The sequence below is a fragment of the Capricornis sumatraensis genome, chromosome 14 (genome assembly GCF_032405125.1).
Source record: "Capricornis sumatraensis isolate serow.1 chromosome 14, serow.2, whole genome shotgun sequence".
NCBI classification, from domain to species: Eukaryota; Metazoa; Chordata; class Mammalia; order Artiodactyla; family Bovidae; genus Capricornis; species Capricornis sumatraensis.
In genome coordinates, this window is record NC_091082.1 from 83548202 (window position 1) to 83572947 (window position 24746).

At 47.6% G+C, this 24746-nt stretch overlaps 1 protein-coding gene across 1 annotated transcript in view; it reads left to right on the forward strand.

Moving 5' to 3' along the window:
* CRB1 (crumbs cell polarity complex component 1) overlaps positions 1–24408 on the forward strand; it is a 143795-nt gene extending 119387 nt beyond the window's left edge. Inside the window, exon 13 of the mRNA XM_068985794.1 lies at positions 24193–24408. Coding sequence (XP_068841895.1) covers positions 24193–24408 — 216 coding nt within the window. The remainder of the gene's footprint in view (positions 1–24192) is intronic.
* The last annotated feature ends 338 nt before the right edge of the window (positions 24409–24746 follow it).

The window sequence follows — 24746 nt, forward strand, 5'->3', positions numbered from 1 at the left end:
CTAAAAGGACATAAAAATATCATGGGTCTTATCTTCTTCTCACATTGTAATTACTGAGTCACAGATTGTTTCGTGTAGTATGGAAATCTATCGGAAACTAATTGTACAGAGGAAAGTAACATACTAGGTATAGCTCCTCTGAAAACAAATAGGCTATTTGCAATGAAACATATTTAATCATTTGGAATATGATCACTTTATTGTCTGCCTGACTTTAGTTGCACATAAAACTCTGAATAATGTTATTTTAACTCAATCCCCCTAACATTTTTTGATAACCCTATGCTGAATAGCAAGACTGTGTTATGGAGATTTGAGGTATCCATATACTTGTTATTCAAAGTGGCAAATTACATATTAATTGTTGATGAATGAGTGAAATCACTCTAGTACAATGCGTGCTCAGTCATGTGCAACTCTGTGCAACCCCAGGGACTGTAGCCCACCAGGCTCCTCTGTTCATGGGATTCTCCAGGCAAGAATATTGGAATGGGTTGCCATTTCCTCCTCCAGGGGACTTTCCCAACCCAGGGATCGAACCCCATCTCTTGAGTCTCCTGCATTGACAGGCAAGTTCTTTACCAACTGTGCCACCTAGGAAGCTGAAAAAAAACTCAAGAAAACATTTATTTTAAAGCTCATATATTCCTTTGAAGTTTTAAATAGCCAGCATTATATATATCATGTATCAGTTCAGTTTAGTTCAGTCGCTCAGTCGTGTCCGACTCTTTGCAACCCCATGAATTGCAGCACGCCAGGCCTCCCTGAATAGTAGGTAATGAATATTAAAGAACCTACTGATATAACAAATGATGTGTTTTTAAGATGAGTTCAGAGTGGCATTTTCTAAGTGTGTGTGTGTGTGTGTGTGTGTGTGTGAAGCCTGTCCCACAGTTATGAAGATATAAGTGATGGTACATATTAAGTACCGAAAATCTGTCCAGCTTTCCTACCAAATTCGCAGAATGGAAAAGCCTAGTGCTGGTCGTTAGTAGCCTCTTTGGTGATGGAAGGCTCTTGAGGATCAGTGATCCGCTCTTTCCACTGTGCTCAGTCACTTCAGTCAAATCTGACTCTCTGTGACACCACGGACTGTAGCCTGATGTCTGTCCAGGCTCCTCTGTCCATGGGGTTTCCCAGACAGGATTCCTGGAGTGTGTGCCCTGGTCTCCTCCAGGGGGTGTTCCCGAGCCAGGGATCAAACCTGAGTCTCCCGTATGTCCTGAACTGCGGGCAGATTGTTTACCGCTGAGCCCCTGAGGAAGCCCACACTCTCCCACAGAGGAACATTATTTCCATCCAAGAACCAAATGCACAGAAACCCTATTATTCATGTTGAAGTGAAATTTGATATAAATTGGCTCTTTCCTGAACCATTTCCCAGAGGAAGCTTAGCTTCACAAAGACGTGGGCGCTCACCTGTAACACAGTCTCAGGGCAGCCCTCTGGGATGTATCTAACTTGGCTTCCTCTTTGCTTTTAGGAGGCTTCCCTGGTGGCTCAGACAGTAAAGCGTCTGCCTGCAATTCAGAAGACCCAGGTACGATAGCTGGGTTGGGAAGATCTCCTAGAGAAGGCAATGGCAACCCACTCCAGTACTCTTGCCTGGAAAATTCCATGGACTGAGGGGCCTGGTAGGCTACAGTCCATGGGGTCACAAAGAGTCGGACATGACTGAGCAACTTCACTCACTCACTCACTTGCTTTTAGGAAAGCATTCCATTTACAGCAGGATGGACAGGGCCCCTCAAAACCAGTGATTCTGAAGAGGAGTGTTAAGTTCTCTTCTCTTCAAATATGGGTGTGTTGCATCGTTAAAATCCAGGCCTTCACCTCTTCTACACCCAGAACAAGCTGACCACAGTTGCAACTTTGAAAAAAGACGTTTTAAAGAAAATATAATTCCTTACTCTTTGAATTCTCATTTAATCCTTCTTTGCCAGGTCCAGTATGTATATTCTCAGAGTTGCCACTGAAGTCTTCCTTTCTCTTCTGCCCTCCCCCATCAACACTAGGGGGCCTTCAAGCTCCCACACCTTCCCAAATACACCTCCATTGTAACATATAATGATAACAACATGGATGACGGTTATTAACTGTAGAGTCCTCCTGCGAGCTAGCCACTAGGCCTAAGGTCTTCTCACACATTATGCTGATTATTTGTCACAAATGTCCCAAGACTTACATGATATTAATTTTCCCGCGTTACTGTTGAGAACACAAAGTCCGTGGTTAAGTGCCTTTCTCGAGCAGATCCAGTTCAGAAGGTGCAGGACCCGTGCTCAGGTTCTGGGGCACGTGCCCCACATTTGTGGGTGCGATAGTGCAGACACTTTGATTTGTCTGCCGAGTCCTCTGGCCTGTGAGCTCCTGGAAGGCTGTTTAACTCTGTAAGGTCTGGGCCTGGCAGCCCTGCCTGACAGAGCAGCTGCTTCACTCCTTACTGAAGGGATGAATGGATGGACGAAGGAATGGTGGGTGGCACATGGTTTGCACAGAGGAGGGGAGGGCAGGGAAAGTTTCTCCCAGAAGATCCTTGACCAGGTCTTACAGAATGGGCAGGAATTTTCTTAGCCACACAAAAAGCACATTTTCCCCAGACGTCTTTTTTTGTTTTGTTTGATTCTTTGTTGCCAAAGGGCTGAATAAATTGGTTCTCATAGAAGAAATTGTCGCAAATAAAGTTGTGTGCTGTTAGCAGAGAGCCCAGAACCCCAGGTTCTCACTGGGATTCTGCAGTGAGATGTGCCGTGATGTGTTTATAATTACACGTGGCCTAGATGATTAGGCGTTTGTCTTTGAGTAACGGCATCTTGATATTTGCAAGAGTCTGAGACAGGAACCCTGAAGACCAATCGTCAGAACACCGAGTTCCTTCGGGGTCATGGGAGGAGGGTTAGAGGTCTGAGAGAGGCAAGGAGATTTACGGCACTGACCCTACAAGATGATAAAACACTGGACAGATTATTGAAGAGCCCCAAGCAGTGAAAGAGGAAAAGGGGCAGATGAAATTCAGGCAGTTCCAGGAGACTAGGAGGACCCAGCAAAGAGTTAGAGCTCTTCCCAAGGGGAAGGGTGCCCGACAGCTGCCCCACGAGGGCACGGACATGGGTGAAATGGCCTGTATTTGCCCCAAGAGCACCATTAGCAAGACCAGCACTTATTTTTTCACAGCACTGGTTGTCAGAAAAAACTTCTTGAAGAGATTTCCACTTGTTCCCTGCTTTCTGAGTTCAGCTGAGCCTGAGGGGCTGAGCCATCCACCAGCTTCTCCTCCCCGCTAGGTCACCCTGCCTCTGAGCCACCTCCGTCTTCCAAGACTGCTCCTGTGGGCTGAGCTGACGAGCCGGGCCTCCTAGCAGGAAGCCCAGGCTCCTGTCCCTTCACAAGTCCCACCTCGAGGCCGGGCACTGCTGAGAGGCTGCTGTCTCTGCCCGCTGAGGGTCAAGGAGGTGACCACAGCGTCAAACAGGCATTTCTGCACCGTGTCTAAGAGTGGACAGGACACAGGGAGGGAGGGAGGGGGACAGGGAATCAGGGAGATGCATAATCCCTACTCCGAGAGCGCCAATAAAACAGCAATCTGGTTCTGGAGGAGAAAGAGAAGCCACAAGACATGTTGAAAACAGCCCCTGATTTATGGGGCTGAGTGAAAGCACAGGATGAATTACCGAAGTTTGGTCACAGCGAGTTATTCCAAGAGGGGGAGTTTTCAAGGAGGTTATGGGAATTCGACTAGGCCATAAAACACGAGGAAGATTATTGCAGAACAGAAAACGGGAGTGCGTTCAAGAGAGAAGAAAGGTCAGGAGTAAAGATGCGATGGTGGGAACCGAGTCTGGACGACGTGAGGTACAAAGAGGGACCAGCCCTGGCCGGGATGCCAAAGGATGCTGGAAGTGGTGGGGTGTAAAATCGGATAAATTCAAGCGAGGGCTAGATTACAGATTAGATAGTCCAGCTTCTGTCTGAAACCCAGCCGGAGCAGGAAAGAGTCATTTCATAACCCGATTTGGGCCGGCACCACGCCGTCCTTTAAATTATTTTCAATAGGTTGTGATTTTCCATGGGCTGCCCCTCACTCTGATTAAAAGGGTTCCCTTCCACCAAAAATAGTAGCACCTTTCTTTAATGATGGCTTTATTTGACTGGTGGAAACACATCAGTGATATTCGCAGACTTATTCTTTCCTATTGGAACTCAAACGGATACAATTTGCTCCTTGTTCTAGATATTCTCTTTTTTTTCTTAAATTATGCTGTTGGGGCAGAAAATTTTGTTGAATAGGTCTGGTTGGGGGGTTGGTTTTTCTCTAACTTATTAAAGGCACATGTTCTTTAACCTGATTTCTGCTAATTAAAAATTTCTCTAGGCATAGTTCTGGGTTACTAAGTTTTGCTTTAAGCATCTTTTTTTTTTCCCCAAAAAAACTTCATTTAAATCTTTCTAAAGTTCTTTTTCATTAATTGAGGATTTTTCAGGCCTGTGATGCTCTCCCTCTTTTTTCTCAAAGGACCAAAGGCATGTTTTGGTCTGAGGAGGTTCAAGCTTAATCAGATTAAGTCCCTCTTCTCTAAAAACTGAGCAAATTCCCTGGATCAGCACCACGAAAAAGATTCTTTGAGGCAATAGACTAATAAGGCTATCATTCATCATCTTGAAGTATGTAAAATTAAGAAAGGCATTTGCTCACTTTTTAAAATGTCCCAGCTATGCAAATCCTTATAAAATAGACCAAGATGGAGATGAAAAGTGTTAGTTGCTCAGTTTCAGTTCAGTTCAGTCACTCAGTTGTGTCCAACTTTTTGCGACCCCGTGAACCGCAGCACACCAGGCCTCCCTGTCCATCAACAACTCCTGGAGTCCACCCAAACCCATGTCCATTGTGTTGGTGATGCCATCCAACCTTCTCATCCTCTGTTGTCCCCTTCTCCTCCTGCCTTCAATCTTTCCCAGCATCGCGGTCTTTTCCAATGAGTCAGTTCTTTGCATCAGGTGGCCAAAGTATTGGAGTTTCAGCTTCAAAATTAGTCCTACCAATGAACACCCAGGACTGATGTCCTTTAGGATGGACTGGTTTGATCTCCTTGCCATCCAAGGGACTCTCAAGAGTCTTCTCCAACACTACAGTTCAAAAGCATCAATTCTTTGGCACTCAGCTTTCTTTATAGTCCAACTTTCACATCCATACATGACCACTGGAAAAACCAGAGCCTTGACTGGATGGACCTTTGTTGACAAAGTAATATCTGCTTTTTAATATGCTGTCTAGGTTGGTCATAACCTTCCTTCCAAGGGGTAAGCATCTTTTAGTTTCATGGCTGCAGTCACCATCTGCAGTGATTTGGGAGCCCAGAAAAATAAAGTCAGCCACTGTTTTCCCGTCTATTTCCCATGAAGTGATGGAACCAGATGCCATGATCTTCGTTTTCTGAATGTTGAGCTTCAAGCCAACTTTTTCACTCTCCTCTTTCACTTTCATCAAGAGGCTTTTGAGTTCCTCTTCACTTTCTGCCGTAAGGGTGGTGTCATCTGCGTATCTGAGGTTATTGATATTTCTCCTGGCAATCTTGATTCTAGCTTGTGGTTCTTCCAGCCCGGTGTTTCTCATGATGTATTCTGCATAGAAATTAAATAAGCAGGGTGACGATATACAGCCTTGACGTACTTCTTTTCCTATTTGGAACCAGTCTGTTGTTCCATGTCCAGTTCTAACTGTTGCTTCCTGACCTGCATACAAGGTTTCTCAAGAGGCAGGTCAGGTGATCTGGTATTCCCATCTCTCAGTTGTGTCCAACTCTTTGTGACCGTGTGGATCATACCCCTCTCTGTCCGTGGAATTCTCCAGACCAGAATACTGAAGTGGTTTGCCTTTCCCTTCTCCAGGGGATCTTCCTGACCCAGGATGGAACCCAGGTCTCGTGCGTTGCAGATGGACTCTTTCCCATGTGAGCCACCAGGGAAGCCCCAAGACAGAGGTGGTTCGAGCATTTCTTTGGTGTAATTTGTTTCAGAGCTGGGGAAGCCTATCATTTCTGAAAGAGGACCATTAGCTGCCCAGGGAGAGTTACCAGTTCAGCCATGGGCAGCCCACTGGCTCAGGCGCCGGCTGACCAGGGTCCTCTCATACCTCTTTCACCAAGATCTGGGCCTTCTCTGATGTTGAGCTGTCTTGATGACCACAAGCATGCCGGCAGCACCTCATTTAATCCTGACATCAGTAGGAAGGTTGCTGACACTGGACAGATGCAAGAACTAAGGCCCAGACGAGTTAAATGATTTACTCAGACTCGTCACTGGTTTTCCTTCAAAACACTGCCTCAGGTTTCAGTGTCCTAATTTATAAACACAACACCTGGACATTGGTTTTCAGCAGACTACCCTACCTGAATAGTTTAGAGATGTTAGCGTTTCTTAATTATAAAATAGGAGTTTGAAACAGATGTCATTATATATAGACCCTCTCCGGTATTCTTGCCTGGAGAATCCCATGGACAGAGGAGCCTGGCAGGCTACAGTCCACGGAGTCACAAAGAGTCAGACACGACTGAAGCAGCTTAGCACTCACACATGCACATCTATAACTTACAGAAATGGAAGGTTTTCACGAGACAGACGATATCCAAGTAACTCTGGAATTTTTTGAACATTTCCAGGGAGAATATGAAAAATGTAAATCTTGTGAACGAAGATTGTAGTATCTGCTCTGGGGCCCCCATGGAATCCAGAATAACCTATTTGTTTTTACGATTAAGTCCTGTGAATGCTAAAGATATTCACAGCGGGCAGTATGTAAATTATTCTAATTTGCAGCTTCCTGAGGGTAATGGTCCTATATGTTTGAACTGGGATAATTCCATCGCTACTTAAATTACCAAAATAAATGTCCTTGAATTATAGTAACCAATATAAGCATCTTGCCTGGAGAATCCCACAGAGAGAGGAGCCGGGCAGGCTATAGTCTATGGGGTTGCAAAGAGTGAGACACGACTGAAGCAACTTAGCACGCATGGATGCACATTAAATTACCCCTTAAATTACCACAATAGATGCTCTTGAATTGTAGTAACCACTATAAGCATCCCTGTTTGATACTGTATTTGCAGAGCCCTAAGTGATGCCTTTAAGCTCCCCAGTCACCTCGCAGGGTGAGTTCAGGAGGTCCAGGTTCTGTGTCACTGTGTGCCATCTGTCTTCTGCCTTGAGACAGTAATGGTGGCTGTTTGGCTGGCAGGGGATGGGCTCCTTCCATGAGCGCCTTTGTACAGAGGCATTTTGGGATGTAAGGAGCCTGGGAGGCCCTTTGTGAGCATCACACAGGCATGTGCCTTTCCAGAGGGCAAAGCGTTTGAGTGGCTCCCTGTTCAAGTAAAATATTGGGGGAGGGAAGAGCTGGCTGGGTCCTGTGCGTTGACTCACACGGCCTTGTGGGCTGAAGTGGATTTGACAAGGACACCATCCTTGGTCCAGTTCCCTTTTCAGGATTTGTTCACTGATGTCCTTATGAAAGCAGCCCACCCTAAAGGAAATCAACCCTGACTCTTCATTGGAAGGACTGATGCTGAAGCTGAAGCTCCGATACTTTAGCCACCTGATGTAAAGAGCCGACTCATTGGAAAAGACCCAGATGCTGGCAGAGACTGAAGGCGGGAGGAGAAGGGAGCAGCAGAGGATGAGATGGTTGGATGGCATCACCAACTCGATGGGCATAACTTTGAGCAAGCTCCGGGAGTTGGTGATGGACAGGGCAGCCTGGCATGCTGCAGTCCATGGGTGGCAAAGAGTTGGACGTGACTGAGTGACTGAACTGAACTGTCCACATCCCAGTGGTCATGGATTGCAGTCACAATGACCAGCTCCTGCTGAGTTCTCCGAGTTCAGAGTGAGGTCAGTCTCGATGCACAGACCAACCAGGCCATGCTCTCTTCCTGAGAAGTGAGCTGAGTGTCACCTGGATAGATCAGGCGCTGCCTGTCACCTATGCCACGTCCACTTCTGCATTGTTTTACAGTGCTGTCTAGTTTGTCGACTCAGCCAAAAAGAATTGGAGCAACTACAATGTGTTACGAACTTTGAAGTTGGCAGAAAAGAAGAAGATGCCATATTCTGTTTGAATACAGCTTTCTAAATATAGAAAAGTATAGATCTTGAAACCACACACTAAGACATTAGTGTGTGATGAACCATAGGAGTCCATAGCCAAGAATATGCCGATTAGAATTTTTGCCACATAAATTCAGAGTATGTTCTTATAAACAAAAGCGTGTAGACTTTATACATTTGGTGCTTGGGCAAGGCTGCCATCCTTGATTTTGTGCATGGTAGTGTAGGACAAGCTTCCCAGGTGGCTCAGCGGCACCGAATCTGCCTGCCAGCACAGGAGATGTAGGAGACTCTGGTTCCATCCATGAGTTGGGAAGATCCCCTGGAGGAGGAAATGGGAGTCCACTCCAGTATTCTTGCCTGGAGAATCCCATGGACAGAGGAGCCTGGAGGGCTACAGTCCATGGAGCTGCAAAGACACACATCTGGACACATTTTGTGTCAGATTTTTATGGGTAGTAACGTGCCATTGCAGCGAGACAGCTCAAGTGCATTTGAGGGACTCCGGGATCATCATCCTCATCAACTGGCATTTATTGAATGCAGGACCAGTAAGCCATGTTTATGTACTTTATATAAAGAAAAGGATGCAAGCACGTTTTCATATAAACAATGCTGAGGCCATTTTTTAAAAATCTACAAGAAAATAAGAGCTCCTATATAATAGTTTTGAAACTTAGTGTCTCAAAAATGTTAGTCACTCAGTCGTGTCCGACTCTTTGCGGCACTGTGGACTGTAGCCTGCCAGGCTCCTCTGCCCGTAGGATTTTCCAGGCAAGAGTACTGGAGTGGGTTGCCATGCCCTTCTCCAAGGGAGCTTCCTAACCCAGGGATTGAACCCACGTCTCCTGCATTGCAGGCAGATTCTTTACCAGCATCTCAAAAGGAGTGTGAAAACCATTGTCATTCACCCAAACTCATGAAGACCTTAAATCCTTTGGCAATGGGTGAAACATGAGAGGCCTCCTTCAGCTTGCCCCTAAGCATTACCCAGTGTCCTGAAAACATCACAGACTCCTTCATTCAAGCAGAGGCCGAAGAAATAACATGTTCTGGAAACTAGGTATAAATGCTTCCAGAAGGATTAACTCCTTTTACTTGGAAACTAGCAAATGGACGTGCAGTTTTTAATTATAAATTTTAAACTTTCCATCAGAGTCAATTGTGCTGATGTTAGTCAAACCTAATCCAGGCATTGATTCAAGAACCTGCTGATGGGCTAAAAAAAAAACAAAACATGGAAACTCGTTAACAAGAAGCTCAATTATCTGCATCTCAGCAAATCAGGCCGGAGTGTCACGTTAATCTGCTGAGCTCAGGCAGCCCAGAGCCAGAGGAGATCGCCTCCTCTCCTTTGCTGTTAATATTTACACTTGGAAGCAATACCTGGCTGTGATCTGAGTGCTGCACCTCCAAAGGCAGTTGTTGGCTTGATACCTTGTTTTCTGACACTGCAAAGCGAGGAAACAGCTACCTTCTTAATCATCGCCTGATAACATTGTGTTAAAACTGGAGGGTAGCACAGGGCTGTTTCATACAAGCAACAACCCTGGGAGATTTTTCTGCGTTGCTTTGTTTCTTGGTAGACATGCTGGGCTGTTAAAAGCATAGGACTGAAAGTTGTGAATTAGGGGTCCCTTTCTTTGTTCTTCTGCTGAATTTTTCAGCATCTATGCCGGCACTGTTTAGAGAGACAGCTTTGCTCCCAGATAGCTGCTGTGTGCCAGGCACCTTCCTAGAACTCACAGACAAAACGCTTCTACCCATCAGCCTACTTTTGTCGGAGCTTTTTCTGTCGTGCAAATTCCTAAACAATTAGACCAACACCAGTAAGCAGAGAAGCCGTGCTGATTATGTAAGCACTGTCCGTAGCAAGAGATCCGAATATAAAATAACTATTCTTACTCATCTCTCAGTGGGTAAATATGTCGAATAAGGGGAACTTGGTTGAAATTCAGGGTAAACTTAGGGTTATATCTACCTAGTGCTCTACCCAGGATGCATCTGTGTATAAGTGAACAAACCCGGACGATTTGGATACCAGATCTGCTGCTTAAACAATTCATTACTTGGGACAAATTGCTTAAAAGATCTTTTAATTAAGAGCAACGATCTCTGTATCCTTAGACAATCATGAAGATTGAACTGAGATGGCATGGCAGAGGCCAAGGACGTATTAAATCCTCAGGTTTAAATTACTTTTCCTTTTTCCCCTGTTTACAACCTTTTAGCTGGAGAAGGAAATGGCAACCCACTCCAGTATTCTTTCTGGAGAATCCCAGGGACAGAGGAGCCTGGCTGGGCTCCGTAGGGTCGCAAAGAGTCAGACGTGACTGAGCGCCTGAGCACGCACACCCCACCTTTTCCTTCTGAAGTATCAATATTTTACAGCTGATCTCATTGTAGAAAATGGACTGGATATCAAACAGGTGAATTGCCTCAGTGGAATGCACAAATAATCAATGACCTAATTGTCACCTTTATGTTAGAAATAATAGATTTATTCCAGGTTCCTAAGACCAGGAAAAGAGCCCTACAAAACTGTAGCAAAGAACCATTAATAAAAGACAACAATGAAACCATTGGGTAGAGGGCCAACCTCTGAGAATCTCTCAGGATGAAAATGCCTCCTAACACCGAGGTGATTCCTCCCCAGATCTGCCTCACAGAAAAGCCCTGGGCTGAGGGTGAGCCACGTTGTGACATTTCTCATCTTGGAGTCGTAGCAACTCCTGAAGTCGTTAAATCAGAGCAGATGGCTTCCTTTTACACCCCGTGCTGTCAGTGGAATGTAAATGTTTCTCCTCACAGCAACGAGAGTCCCGAGGCTGTGTGTTTAATCTGTGCTCTGCAGGCAGAGTGACCCTGAAAAGAACACGGGTGCCGAGCCAGCCTTCGGAGGGTTGGCAGCCGTGCTCGTAAACAGAACCGGGGAGGATTTCGCAAGCCTGGCGACTAATCACGGTTTGCTTCCTGGGGCTCTTAACACAGCCACGTCCCTGAGGACAAGTCATCTAAATGGTGGTGGAACAGAAAAGTTATAGACTCAAGGGACATAGCCTTTACAGGGAGGGAGAGGGGTGTTAGTCTAGGGTCTGGGAAAAAGAAGCAAGCAGACCGAAGAGGCTTAGTTTACAGTCTGAATTCTCAGTTCTCAGTCTCTTTGGGGGTTTAGCTAACAAGATTTCCGTATGTTTCAGATTATTCCAGTTAGTAAGGGGGATATTCTTTGGGCAATTACTCCAAACTTCAGTGGCGGGGGGGGGGGGGGGAATGAATGTAAATAATTAAAATTTCAATATGACATAGAATATGAGAAAATACAGTGATCAGCAAAGACAATCCAGAGAAGAGCTTTACACTCTTGGAATATTAACAGCTAATTATTGAACCAGAATGCAATTAAATAAATTAGCTGGGCTATCTTATTTCTTCTTTAAAAGGTTTCTGAACTGGGTAGGCAGCAGAGAATCTGATCTCCATTTTATTAAAACATCACTAGAAATTAGTCGAGCTTAACTGGTGGCTCAGATGGTAAAGCGTCTGCCTGCAATGCGGGAGACCCGGGTTCGATCCCTGGGTTGGGAAGATCTCCTGGAGAAGGAAATGGCAACCCACTCCAGTATTCTTGCCTGGAGAATCCCATGGACGGAGGAGCATGGTAGGCTACAGTCCACGGGGTTGCAAAGAGTTGGATACGACTGAGCTACCTTCATGACATGACTAGAAATTAGTCAGTGGCAACAGGAGGGGAGGGCGTGGCCTGTCCTTTGAGCCCTCTGCAGGGAAGGCAGAGAGCTGCTCAGGCAAGGATCTCCTCGACTGTTCTTTCAAAAGGTGGTGCAGGCTAGTCGAACGCCATAATTACTGTGTCCAGACACTTTGCTCTTGTTGTTCCGTCGCTCAGTCATGTCCACCTCTTTGTGACCCCATGGACTGCAGCACACCAGGCTTCCCTGTCCTTCACCATCTCCTGAAGTTTGCTCAAACCCATGTCCATTGAGTTGGTGATGCTATCTAACCATCTCGTCCTCTGCCACCCCCTTCTCCTCCTGCCTTCAATCTTTCCCAGCATCAGGGTCTTTTCCAATGAGTTGGCTCTTCGCATCAGGTGTCCAGACACTTAGAGCTCCAAAAATGTAAAGTAACCATCACAGCTAGAGTCTGATCTCATTCTCTAATGGGATCTTAAATTCTATACTATATTAGTACATAGAGATAGGGTCCTGTAGTTCAGCAAGGTTTTTAGCTGTTGTTTAGGTGCTCAGTCATGTCTGACTGTTTGTGACTTCATGGACTATAGCCCCCCCAGGTTCCTCTGTCCACGGTATTCCCTGGCAAGGATACTAGAGTGGGTTGCCATGCCCTACTCCAGGGGATCTTCCCAACTCAGGGATCAAACTTGGGTCTCTTGCATTGACAGGTCGATTCTTTACCACTGAGCCACCAAGGAAGCCAGTGTTTTTAGACTAAGAGTTAAATGCTGTTAGACTTTATTTTTGTCTCTCCAAGAAGGAAGACTGTCCATGCCTCAGTACTAATGTAAACAGATCATTACCTCCAGATGCATTTGGGGGCATTTAGGTAGACTATTAGCAACATCAGACATAAGATTCTTGTGTTCATGTTTGTGTTTTAATTCTGCCCACAGTAAAACCTATAGAACTTTACCAAAAGGCTTATTTGGAATCTGAACTCTTGACTTCTGAAAGAACTCTGTGTTCTGAAACTAAATACTACTTGAACCACCCTTTCCAATATGAAGATTTCTATCTTTGCTGGTGGTAAGGCACCCTGGTGTTTTAAGCGGTGACAAGCTCACAGATTTAAGAATGCTTGCTTCAGATCTGGCCAACCTCAGCATGGCAGGCTTCTTGCCTGTTTAGACACAGCAATTCTCAAATGATTTCGAAGGGAGAAGCTATGCCCCAAAGACTTCTCATTAAAGCACGAGATCCAGCTTTCATCTTCTGTGAGGCCAACTCTGAAACTGAAACTCTGATCAGTTGATGTAAACCAACAGTGACAAGAGAAATAGCTACTTCTGAGATTATTTCAGAGAAGGTACAGGACATCCGTCCACGAAACACTGGAAGGTAGGGTTTTTATTTCTATGTCTGCTTTTTAAAATAATAATAGAGTAAATGGCACAATAGATTATATAAACAAGGCCTTCAATGACAAGCTGTCAGAGTTAAAGTGATGTATTTCACATGGGTGACTTGACGCCACTCTTTATCACCTACACAAGGGGAAGCCAATTTGAGTCTGGTCAATAAAATACAGCCTCCAGGGCTGGGCCCGGGGCACAGCTGACGTCGTGTGGCAGAGCCCAGTGACTTGGCACCCACTTCTGCCAGGACCCTGCAGGCCCTGGCCCCAGTGCCATCTGGGGGAGGTCAGACATTTAAGCTCCACTTGCTGAATAAATGCAGATGTGGGTATGTCAGAGGAGGCGTGGCAGTTCATCTCTGTGCTCCGTTAATTTAATGCAGGTCTGAGGCATCAGTGGAGCTGGTTATTCCAAAGCTGAATTTACTGCCATCTCACAACTGTTGAAAATTAAACTCCATGTGCTGCAAGTTAGGGGTTTCCAGGGTATCTCATTATAGGGGCTGGGTTTTGGGTGTTTTTTTTGGAGGCTGGAATCTTTGCTGAATTACAGAGGGAGCAATTTGAATGTCGACTTGGACCAAATAGTTTTCTGATAAGTTGGCCATAAATCCTCAGCAAAATAAGCTTGGTGTTCTCAGCATATCTGTTAGCTTTTTGATCATTTTTATGGCTTTCCTTTTGCTGGTCAAATTATCCTTATACGCCCCTAAAGCCCCCCTGACATGGATTAAGCCGACACAAACCAATAGACCATCGTTACTCTAGCAACTGGTTTTGATTTGCGGGCAATAAATATGGTGACAGAGACTAGATTACCTCTGCCGAAAAAGAAAGGACATGTGATAAGCCATAAGCATGTAGGGGGTTCAGCACTCTCTTTTCCTGCCTAATGTGAGAATGAATCAATAGCAGCTTTTCACCAACTGAAGAAAGTTGGTAAGAAGGACATAATCTGCGTGAGGAAATGGCCAAGGTACAGCTTTTAGATAGCATCACCAACTCAATGGACACAAATCTGAGCAAACTCTGCGAGATGGTGGAGGACAGGGGAGCCCGGCGTGCTGCGGTCCACGGGGTCGTAAAGAGTCAAATGTGACTTAGTGACTGAACAACAGCTTTTAGGTCAAGAAGGACGGTGCCAGGAGATGGTGAGAAAGACCATGAACGCCCACCATGTGCCTGGCACCGTGTTAGGTTCCGGCAGGGGGTGGTTAAGGCCAATTCCGTGATGAAACTGGTGTGTGATGTGATCCATGAGTGTCTCAGTGTCTGGCAGGGGAGATAAAACCATTGATGGAAACAGGATTGACTGGGCAGTAAAATTATAGCAGAGAGAGAAATCAACAAGACCTGAAGTAGCAGAGGAACAAACAGTGAGAGAAGCAAGGTCTGCAAACTGGGGGTTTAGGGGAATTACTTTCACCATAACCATCATTTTTTAAAATATTACTTTTCCATGATCTGGGGGGGGGGGGAATGAAAGTTAAAGAAAATCAGGGAAAAAAAAATGCAGTGAACACATGCATGCCCTTCACCCAGTTACAGCAACTTTTTTAGTATTTTGTTCCCTTTCTTGCCTCAGAATACGTCCTTCTTTAGAATGTAGGGTGCAGATGTTATAACATTTTGCTTGCATGCTAAGTCATTTCAGTCATGTCCAACTCTTTGTGACCCTATGTTTGTCACTAAATATTTCAGCAAATGTCTCCAAAGGAATAGGACTTCCTTCTGCAACTGCATACTAAATGTGAATGCTTTGTCGCTCAGTCGTGTCTGACTCTTTGTGACCCCATGGGCTGTAGCCCGCCAGGCTCCTCAGTCCATGGAACTTTTTAGGCAAGAATACTGGAGTGGGCTGCCATTTCTTCCTCCAGCGTATCTTCCTGACACAGGGCTTGAACCCGAATCTCTCGAGTCTCCTGCATTGGCAGGTGGATTCTTTACCACTGTGCCATCTGAGAAGCCCATATACTAGGAAGCGTTCATGAAATTGACCATCTCGTATTCTACCCACGCTCAGATTTCTCTAATTGGCCCCAGTTGTCCTTGAGATTTGTTTGTTTATTTTGATCCAGGATCCAGTCCCTTGCATTTAGTTGTTGTCATTTTAGTATCGGTTAATCTCAAAAGTCCCCAGGCCCTTTTAACTTGTTTGCTGGATATCCTCTTGCTTTTGAAATGCTGGCATTTCAAAATCAACTGGCATACTTATCAGTCACCTTCTAAAAATCTAGAGACCATAGCAAAAAGGAGGGGTAGAAAGAAATTTAAGTCCTTCTGGGTCCTACAAAACGCTGGTCAGTAGAGGACTCCCGCATGTGAGGCTGATGCGATTCTGATAAGAGGTGTAGGTCAGACGTGCGGGGAAAGAACCCACAGAGAATATACAGAAATTGCTCTTGAGATGCTGGCTTCCGCTTCGCTGAGGGAGGGGAGAGAAGCCTCCTGGAGCGACTCAGGTTGGGTTCCACACCCAGGCTGGGTGACCCAGCCACGTGACTGGATCTTCCTGCCACGTGACTGGTGCTTCTCACACGGGGCTCTACAGAAGCGAGAAGCACGCCCCCCAGCAGCCTCGCAGGCAAGCCGGAGAGGCTGGCACCTGCTCTCCCTCTCTCGAACGCTCTCTCTTTCCTTCTGCTTCCGGCGCCTTTCCTTGCCTCGTCTCCTCGCAGCTCCCCTTAAGAAAACTGGGAGATGTCAGGAAGTCAACCTTCTCCCCCCCTTTCCCTTTCCTTGGCGCCGGGCTCTACCAGAGGCCCCCTCCCGGGAACTGCAGTGGTCCGTGTGGCCGCCCCGCCCGGTACCACCACCTCCACGGTCCGCTGTAGCAAGACGGCGCCCGCACCTTTGGGTTCCGTGTGTCCAGGACCCCGTGAACCGCCTGCGCCGGTGAAAGCGTTCAGTAACCACACAGTGCGTGAATGAGTGCACAAGCAGCTGCGTGCATGAAGGGCCCCACCAGCAGCGCTGCGTGCTGTAGAGAACTCTCCCCGCCACTGGAAAGGATGGAATCAACGCGTTAAATAGAGCCGTGAGCACTACAAGCGGGTGAGTCGGGAATGATTGTTCGGTCACTGTGCGAAGCACTGCACTTTGCATGTTGGAAAGTTCCAGAGGAAATGGATTCCCATCCTTGCAGTTCAGAGGGGAGGGGTGGAGGGGGGCCCAACCCTTCTTGATCAGGGCAGCACGTTCAAGTGCACGGGGCAGGTCATGCCAGGCAGGCGGGGTTGCAGGTCTTCTCAATGCTGCTGAAGCCCCAGGCTCTGCTGACAGAGACACAGACCCCAGGAGGGGGACCCCGAAGGGTCCTCAGGGGCAATGCAGAGGGCAGCCAAGCCCAAGGGTGCTCTGAATAGAGGAGGGGTCTGCAGAAGGGGTCGGGGAGGAGGTTCCTATTCAAAAAAGGGCTGGTCAAGAAGGTCATTTTGCCACAGAGCAAGGTGCTAGTGAGGCTGCAGCTGATGATGACCTTGACCAGGAAATGAAAGCAAATTTTAAAAAAAGAGGTTTATAAAAAACATTTATTTATTTATTTATTTTTGGCTGGGCTGGGTCTTCGCCGTTTTGCACGTGGGCTTCCTCCAGCCGCAAGGAGCGGAGGCTACTTTTCCTTGCGGTGTGAGGGCGTCTCATTGCAGTGGCTGCTCTCCTCATGGAACACGGACTCCAGAGCACAGCTCAGTAGTTGTGGTGCCTGGACTTAGTTGCTCTGCCTAATGACATTCCCGTCTGGGCTCCAGGGACAGGAGAAGCTGGAAGCAGACAAGTTGTTTGTGGTTGATTCCGCAGAAAGGAAGAGTCAGCAAGTGTCTTCATGGCCCCTTCGCCCCTTGACCACGTGGTTCCCAATCTGCCCCTTCGGGTCTGCCCGCAGCCCCTTTGAGGTGCACCCACCCTTCAGCAGAATCAGAGAGTGGCTGCCTCGTCCTCCACGGGATGCAGGCTGAGGATGTCCTCCTGCAGGAATCCCAGGAGGGAAGCTCTGTGTACTGGGCAAGCCCTTCTGCCCAGTGGTGCTCGCCATGGGGTCCCTGGGGGGACCCAGGTCAGTTCAGGTGCCGGGGAGGCAGAAGGATGGGGCTGCCCCTTAATGGAGCTTCCACACTTGGAGGGCAGACACCCCTGACCTGTGTAGGTGTCACGGGGCATGACGTGCCAGGGAGAGATGAAGCTGGCAGCAGTCAACGAGGGCGACCAGCGAAGGCGACAGGAAGCAACTATCCCCACCTACCAGCTGGACGTTTCCTTGCCTACAGCGTCTGGTGACCCTTTTCCCCGACCCGAGAAAGGGCCGCGATTATCTGCACGCAGCAAGTTTGCGGCAACATCTGAAACCCGAGTTGGGGCCACTGGGATTCGGTTCTTGTATGAGGCAAAGAGAGAGAGAAGTTTTACTCACAAGGCCTTGCATTCCAAGGAAAACAATTCTATCACTGAGACCGCCTGCTCAAGGAGAGAGAACTATGAAAGCAAAGGTCTCCAGCCTCCTAGCTGCATCAGTCCTTCTGCTGGAAATCTGGCGTCCTCATCCGAATGAGCCTGTGGGACATCAGGAGGATTCCAGACCCACCCCTGGAGGGATGGGGTGGGGCCTGGAGGCTCCTCACCAAACCCCAGGTGCCGCTGGGCTCAGTCAGAGGATGTGTTCAAGGACTGTTTGCTGAAGGCAGGAATAACCGTGTCCCTTTAGGACCACTGTCTCAGCACCCTTCCGCTCTCAGCTTAAGGCGTGCTGTGCTTAGACGCTCCATCGCAGCCGACTCTGTGCGACCCTGTGGACGGCAGCCCGCCAGGCTCCTCTGCCCACGGGATGCTCCAGACAAGCATATTGGAGTGGGTGCCGTGCCCTCCTCCAGGGGATCCTCCTGACCCAGGGACTGAGCCTTCGTCTCTCCCGTCTCCTGCGTCGGCAGGCATGCTGTTTACCACTAACGCCATCTGGGAAGCACTGCCAGGCATGGGCCCACACCAAGCTTCCACAGGAGCTGTTCCAGCGCCTTCGACAGGGCCTGATGTGGAAATCACGTCTGAAGTTCCCCAGGGCAGCTCCCCCAGGCCAGTGGTGCCCTGAACCCCCTCATGTAGCTCCTTGTGCCCGTCCCAGGCTGTCGAGAGGCTGCCCTGCCCCACCCCGTGGAGGTGTGAGGGACTGTAATTACGTGGTGAGAATTGGTTTGGAAGACCTCTATTGATTCCTCTGAGAGCCTGTGTGTTTTCTGGGAGAAGCAGCAGATGAAGATGGGGGCGCCAAGGAGAAGATGCCCTTGGGCTTCAGCTCAGGTGCCCTTGAGAGTCCCCTGGAGCCGGTGGCTGGGGGCTGCCTGGAGGGGATCCCCCCGCCGTGTGGCCACCACCCTCCCCAGTCCTGAGCCTTTTATGAGGTGATGGGAGCCCTGCTGGGTGGTCCACTCCCTGGGCCTGGACACTGCCCAGGCCCCTCTTTCGGCCTCTCGGTCCCCTGTTCCCCCCGCTCTTATAACTGTCAAGTGGACAGTGTATTTGTGGTTGAAAATTGGCCACTGCAGCAATATTCATTTTAAAAACAGGGTTCTGGCACATATTCAATATTACTATGGAAACGGCTGTTTCTAGCAATTCACTGATAAGAGATAGTTCAAGGACCCAGGTCTGTGTGGGAGGGTTTTACAATCCACCAAATAGAAGACCTACTGGTCACAATAGTAATTCACAAGGACTGCACTCTCTCTTCGTTTTTTTTAAATTTGAACTGTGAGAATTAAGGAGATGTCCTTGTTTCACTTTAGATACATAGATGGAAGGTAAATATTATAACCGGCTTTGTAAAAAACATTGCATCCTTAAAGTGTTTTTCACATTAGTTAATAATGGTCATAATAGCACCTGATATATCATTATGTACTTGTGTAACACTACATACACACACACACACACACACACACACACACACACACTTCAGAAACTCGCACAAGGAAGCTGGAATGTAGCCCACAAGCATCTGAACATTTTTACTCATCATTTTCCACGTATTTCCACACAGCTGACATATTGACTGAATTCTTAGAAGGATTTGGGGAATTCACTCTACCCTAGTGTTTTTCAGGAGCCAATTTCTAAGTCCCACCATTTCTCCTTTTTTCAGCCACAAACGTACTTGAGAAAAACATGCACCTAGGTAGGTAGCCCCAACCTTAGTCCTAAATTTCCTCACTTCAGGTCAAAGCTCCAACATCTTCACCACCTTTCACTTGGAAATAGAAGGTCAAGTTTCCGAAAATATCCCGTTTTTTTCCACAGCGTCTCTTTCCGCTGTTTATTGTTTTCACATTTTTCCGTGTTGGCCCTAAATATTATGACAGGCGGATTCTGGGGCTGAGGACAGAAGCGATCTTGTTTCTTTTCCTTTCCAGACAAGCCAGTTCATCCTGTGTTTTCAGAGTCAGATGAACTGTCCAGCAGTCAGCTAGCCAGGGGGCGGTGGGCCCTGCTGGCCGACGGCTTGGGCCCCGGCCAGCTCCAGGGCAGCGCCCGCCCCACCCCCCGGCTCCTAGGCTGGGCACTGCGTCCTGACACGGCACCAGAGTGGAGGCATCTGATGGGTAATCCGACACCCAGGCAGGACCTGGGAAATCAGCCGGGAAGGTTCCGTCTGGGGGGTGAGAAACGGGTGACCACAGGACTGAGCTCCCTTCTGGGCCTGCCCTCGGAGACGCTCTGCACACCTGGATGCTTTCTATGCTACGGAGCGAGTCTCAGACACACAGCTGTCACCCCTCCTTCACAGGTGGGCAGTCAGCAGAGACGCACAGAGGATAGAGTGGCAAAACTGGATTCCAACCCACTTCCGGTTGTTTAGCGAGCGCATTCCGTTTGCAGCCTCCCCTCAGAAGAGTCACGGTTAGAATTCCTCTTTTGGAATTTCAGGGAAAAAGCTTCTGAAGTTTCCAGTGTGTTTCAGCCTAGCCCCAGGCGAGATGGTTCAAAGGAAGTTTTGGCCGTTTCTCTCAGAATGCCAGCGTGCACCCTTCCTTGGGTCTCATTCAGCCACAACCAGTCAGGAATTCAGAACGAGTCTTCTACAGGGGAAAAAAATGAAACACTGATATATTTTATTCTGCAGATAGGAAGTTCAGCTTGTCACCATTTAATTTGATCACATATAAAATGTACATTTCATATAAAGATGTACGTTTCATACATTTCATAAAGAGGATGTACATTTCATAAACAGGATGTTAGCATAACAGTACAGGTTGCAGCGTAAGCCATGTGAAAAGTAATTTTACATGAAAGTTTTAGTTAGCCTGGAATCTGTCTTTTCTGAGAAAGGTTATTCAAAACCGCAGCATTAGAAGCACAACCCACCGAAACAGGCCTGACCTGGCACTCCTGCTGTTTTCCAGGACAGTCCGCACTTGGCGGCCTTGTCAGTTCCTGTGTCCCAGCAGTTTCCGTATCAAAGGATCCATTCCGGGGCTGTGTATTTTAAGCCCAGCTGAAGAATAGCAGAGCTAATAAGGCCTTTCCACCATGGGAATTCAAAAGCAAAGGGCCTCCCAGAGGTGGTTTCAAACCCCGATGCCTTCAGCTCCCCTCCAGAGTTTAGTGATGAGTCTTATCTGATTTGGTTAGGCCAGCCATTTCAGCCAGCGCTTTATCTGGAGCTCGGAATTGCAATCTTAGGTTTGTAGGTCGGCTCCTGGGTCGCACCCCAAGGCATCAAGGGAGTTCCCGTTCATCTTTCAGAGTGAAGTAAAGTCAGGGAGGGGGCGCATCGCGCCTTCACTGCGGCTCACGTCCTCATGTGCTGAGCACCTCTTCAGGGACTCCTGACCCTGGTCCCTAGGTGTCAACACTTGGATCCAGCATTGCAAGTGATAAACCTGAGTCTCCAGTGGGGAAGGACGTGGTGATCACACTGGCGGGGCACAGGGCGCTGGATCAAGCTCAGGGCCCTGTGGGGACAGGCTGAGCCTTCCCACTCTGCACATTGCTGGTGGGCTGGGCCAGGGGCTGCTCCCAGCCCAGAGCTGGCCCTTGCACTGTCCACGTTGCTGAGAGCCCAGAGCCTCTACGGAGAAGAGCCTTGGTTCCCCGCAGGTCCCGAGATGAGTGGAGCAGACCAGTCCTCTGGTTCTTTCAGAAGTGGGGTTCCAGCGAGAGCTCAGTGCCTACACCTGCAGTGTCCCCTCTCTCTGGCTGCAGGGAGGCATCAGCTTCCCGCATGCCATCCTTCTCAGGCCAAATGGGACGAAGCCAGAAAAGTTGAGAAAACAGAGGCAAACCCAGTGATTTCTCCCTTCTCCGTGTAGGTGTGGCCGCTCCCAACTCCCTCACCAGCAGAGCAGCCATTTACTCCCAGAGACCATGCCACTTACCGGCTAGATTAGGAGAATTCAGCAGCTAGGAACGAGTGTTGCATGATGGAGAGGTCCCCAGAGAGCACCGGAGGCTCCATTTGCCCTTCTGAGTCCCAGACTCTTGAGCTTTCAAGGCCATGTCTACAGTTCTCTTCAAGTCCACGGTTGTCATCCCTGATAAAGGATGTCACTGCCACACCCCGTGGCCTGAGGACGGGCCCTCGAGTTGAGGTGAATGATTTTTCTCAAGAGGAACTAATTTCGGTGAAACTTTACTTGCTTTTCTCCAGTAACTGGGAAAGCTGCTGAGACCCAGAATTTTAGACAATAATGTGGAGAAGAGGGAGCAGTTATTTCTTTCTGTCTAATAGCACTGCGCACCTGAACACTGTCCAGGAAACTGACACTCGCCTTTCCCAACCTGAACCAAAGTCTTCCTGTTTCTGTTCCTGTGTATCTTCTCCCAGTGAATGTGGGATTTCCTGGTGGCTCAGAGGGTAAAGAATTTGCCTGAAATGCAGGAAACTTGGGTTTGATCCCTGGGTTGGGAAGATCCCCTGGAGAAGGGAATGGCAACCCACTCCAGTATTCTTGCCTGGAGAGTCTCACTCCACTGGTAAACTTAGACCCAAATCATCTCATCTTGACAAATACAATAAACTCCTATCTCCTCGATCTCCAGCCCCACCTTCACACCCATCACCCTCCACCCTGTTACCCTAGCCAAGTTAATAAAACACAGATCTGATCATACTATGCTCTTACTCAAACACCTTCCCAGGCTCCCAGTGACCTCAGGACCAAGACTGAATTTTAGTGTGGCTTTCAGATTTCTGGTTAAGATTCATCTACTTTAGAGTCCCATCTCTCACCAACTCTTTAAATCCTTTACCGCTCAAATGCACACATTCATGGACAATACCTTTGGTCATGTCAGATTTCTTCCTGTTTCTCCAAACTCTTAAGGACTTTTGTATACTCTTGCCCTTTTTACTTCAAGTTGTTTGATCCAAGTAGAATTTCCTGCTTGAAATATTTGAATGCTCATTTATCCTTCCAATGGTAATCACATGCATCCTCCACTATCACTCGACCTACAGCCCATGTAGATCATTTATGACGTTTCCGTAACACGTGTTTAAGATATATGATGATTATCTATGTGTGTGCATGTGTGTGTCCTCCATTTGCCCATGTCCACAATCTCAGCTCCAGATATCAAACCTTGGCTTACCTTTGATTTTTATTTCCTAGCTCAGTTCAATGTTTATAGCAGACAGTCAGTAAATATTGTTGATTGAAGAAACTAATGAACCACATTTGAACAAGTGAATACAAGACATAGTGAATACAAGATAGTATTATGAAGAGACACAGTATCATGGGAATATATTGACCATATAATGATTTAAACCAAAGCACAGTGAAGAACAACAACAAACACACACACACACGCACAAAGGAAAGCCAAAGTGTTAAAAATTCCCTAGGCTATTACAGTAACAGAGATTACATTTATAGTAGCAACTTGGTTAGGTGACAGGGGATGGGTCCTAGGGAAAGCTAGATGAGAAGGCCGTCTACTTCTGCTTTGTTTACCCTGACAGAAATATTTCTTTGCAAGCCTGTTAAAAATTTAAATAGCAAGTATGTCTTGTCTTTAATATTTCTGTGCAACCCAATCAGTGTCTTTTATCCATTGACAAAAAGTGCTTGGCAAACACAATGCAGTCAACATCAGAGAGACCCGTCTGTCCAAGGCCCACCCTTGAGTGTCCCAGACCCAGCTCCTCCAAGAGGGGCTCTTCCTGCAGTTTCCTGTTTGTCGAGGTCTGGCTCCACACGGAGCACGACTGTGTCCACAACTGTTCAGTTGTCGCATTGAATCCAAATCAAAGTGGTGAGTGTGGAAACCAGAGCCTTGCAGCCCATCCTTTGTCTCAGATCTTTCCCAGGAGGCCCAACTGATTTAATTTTCTTCATTTCCCAAGAAAGGCTGTAAAACAACCATTCTTTCAGTGTAAAATCAGAACTTTTTGCACAGGAGTCAAAAGACTGTAAACAGTTGGATCCTATACTTGGAAAACTATTTTACAAATACACATGTGGGTTTGGGCTTCCCACGTGGTGTAGTGGCAAAGAATCCGCCTGCAATGCAGGGGACCCAGGAGACACAGGTTTGATCCCTGAGTCGCAAAGATCTCCTGGAGGAGGAGATGGCAACCCACTCCAGTCTCCTTGCCTGGGAAATCCCATGGACAGAGGAGTCTGGCGGGCTACAGTCCATGAGGTAGCAAAGAGTCAGACAGGACTGACTGAGCACGCATGCATGGCTACGTGTGGGTTCATCCTGTGGCCTTGAGATGAATGCTCTCAGTCACTGAGACCAAGACACAAGGTAAACACAGTAAATGTGCCTTACTTCCTGACTCCAGACCTTAAAACTAGAGACATGGTCCCATTCTCGTGATCTGGGAATAAGAACCCCTGAATGTCCCTCCGTATTTAGTCTTTCTCAGGCACAGGGTGGCACCTGTGCTCTGCTTGACTTTCATTCCAGAGTATTTGCTTGTCCTGGCCATTCTCCTTTGCTCTGTAACTCACATCACAATTATCTCCATCCTCACAGTTGGCAGATGACTTGCTGTCGGACGTGTTCGCCGCCGTTGGTTCAGTGATGTTAGCCTTGTTGCTGATCCTCTTTCTGGCAGTGGTGGCTTCTGTTCTCGCCTCCAACAAAAGGGCAACCCAGGGCTCCTACAACCCAAGCCGTCAGGAAAAGGACAGCTCTCGTGTGGAGATGTGGAGTGTGATGGATGCTCCTGCAGCAGAGAGGCTGATCTAGGGCCACCCTGCCCCTGGAGGAAGAGACCCGTGCACTGTGAATGAGACGCTTGCCCCCGAGAGTTCTTCTGATGCACCTGGAAACATCAATTCACGACCAGGACCACGTTGAAACTGAAGGAAGAACTCCCTTGACCACCATACAGATGTTCATAGTGGTTCAAGCTGAAATCACTGTTTTGTTGTATTATATTAGCCAATCACAGAATGATGTTTCTTGTGCCAATAGTTTCAGCCTCATAATTTAGCAAAAATGCCTGCCAAAGGACGTGTCTTCTGGGAAAAGCTCCAGTGGCTGATGTCTACAATCTTTACTCTTTGCAACTTGGGGATGTGTTT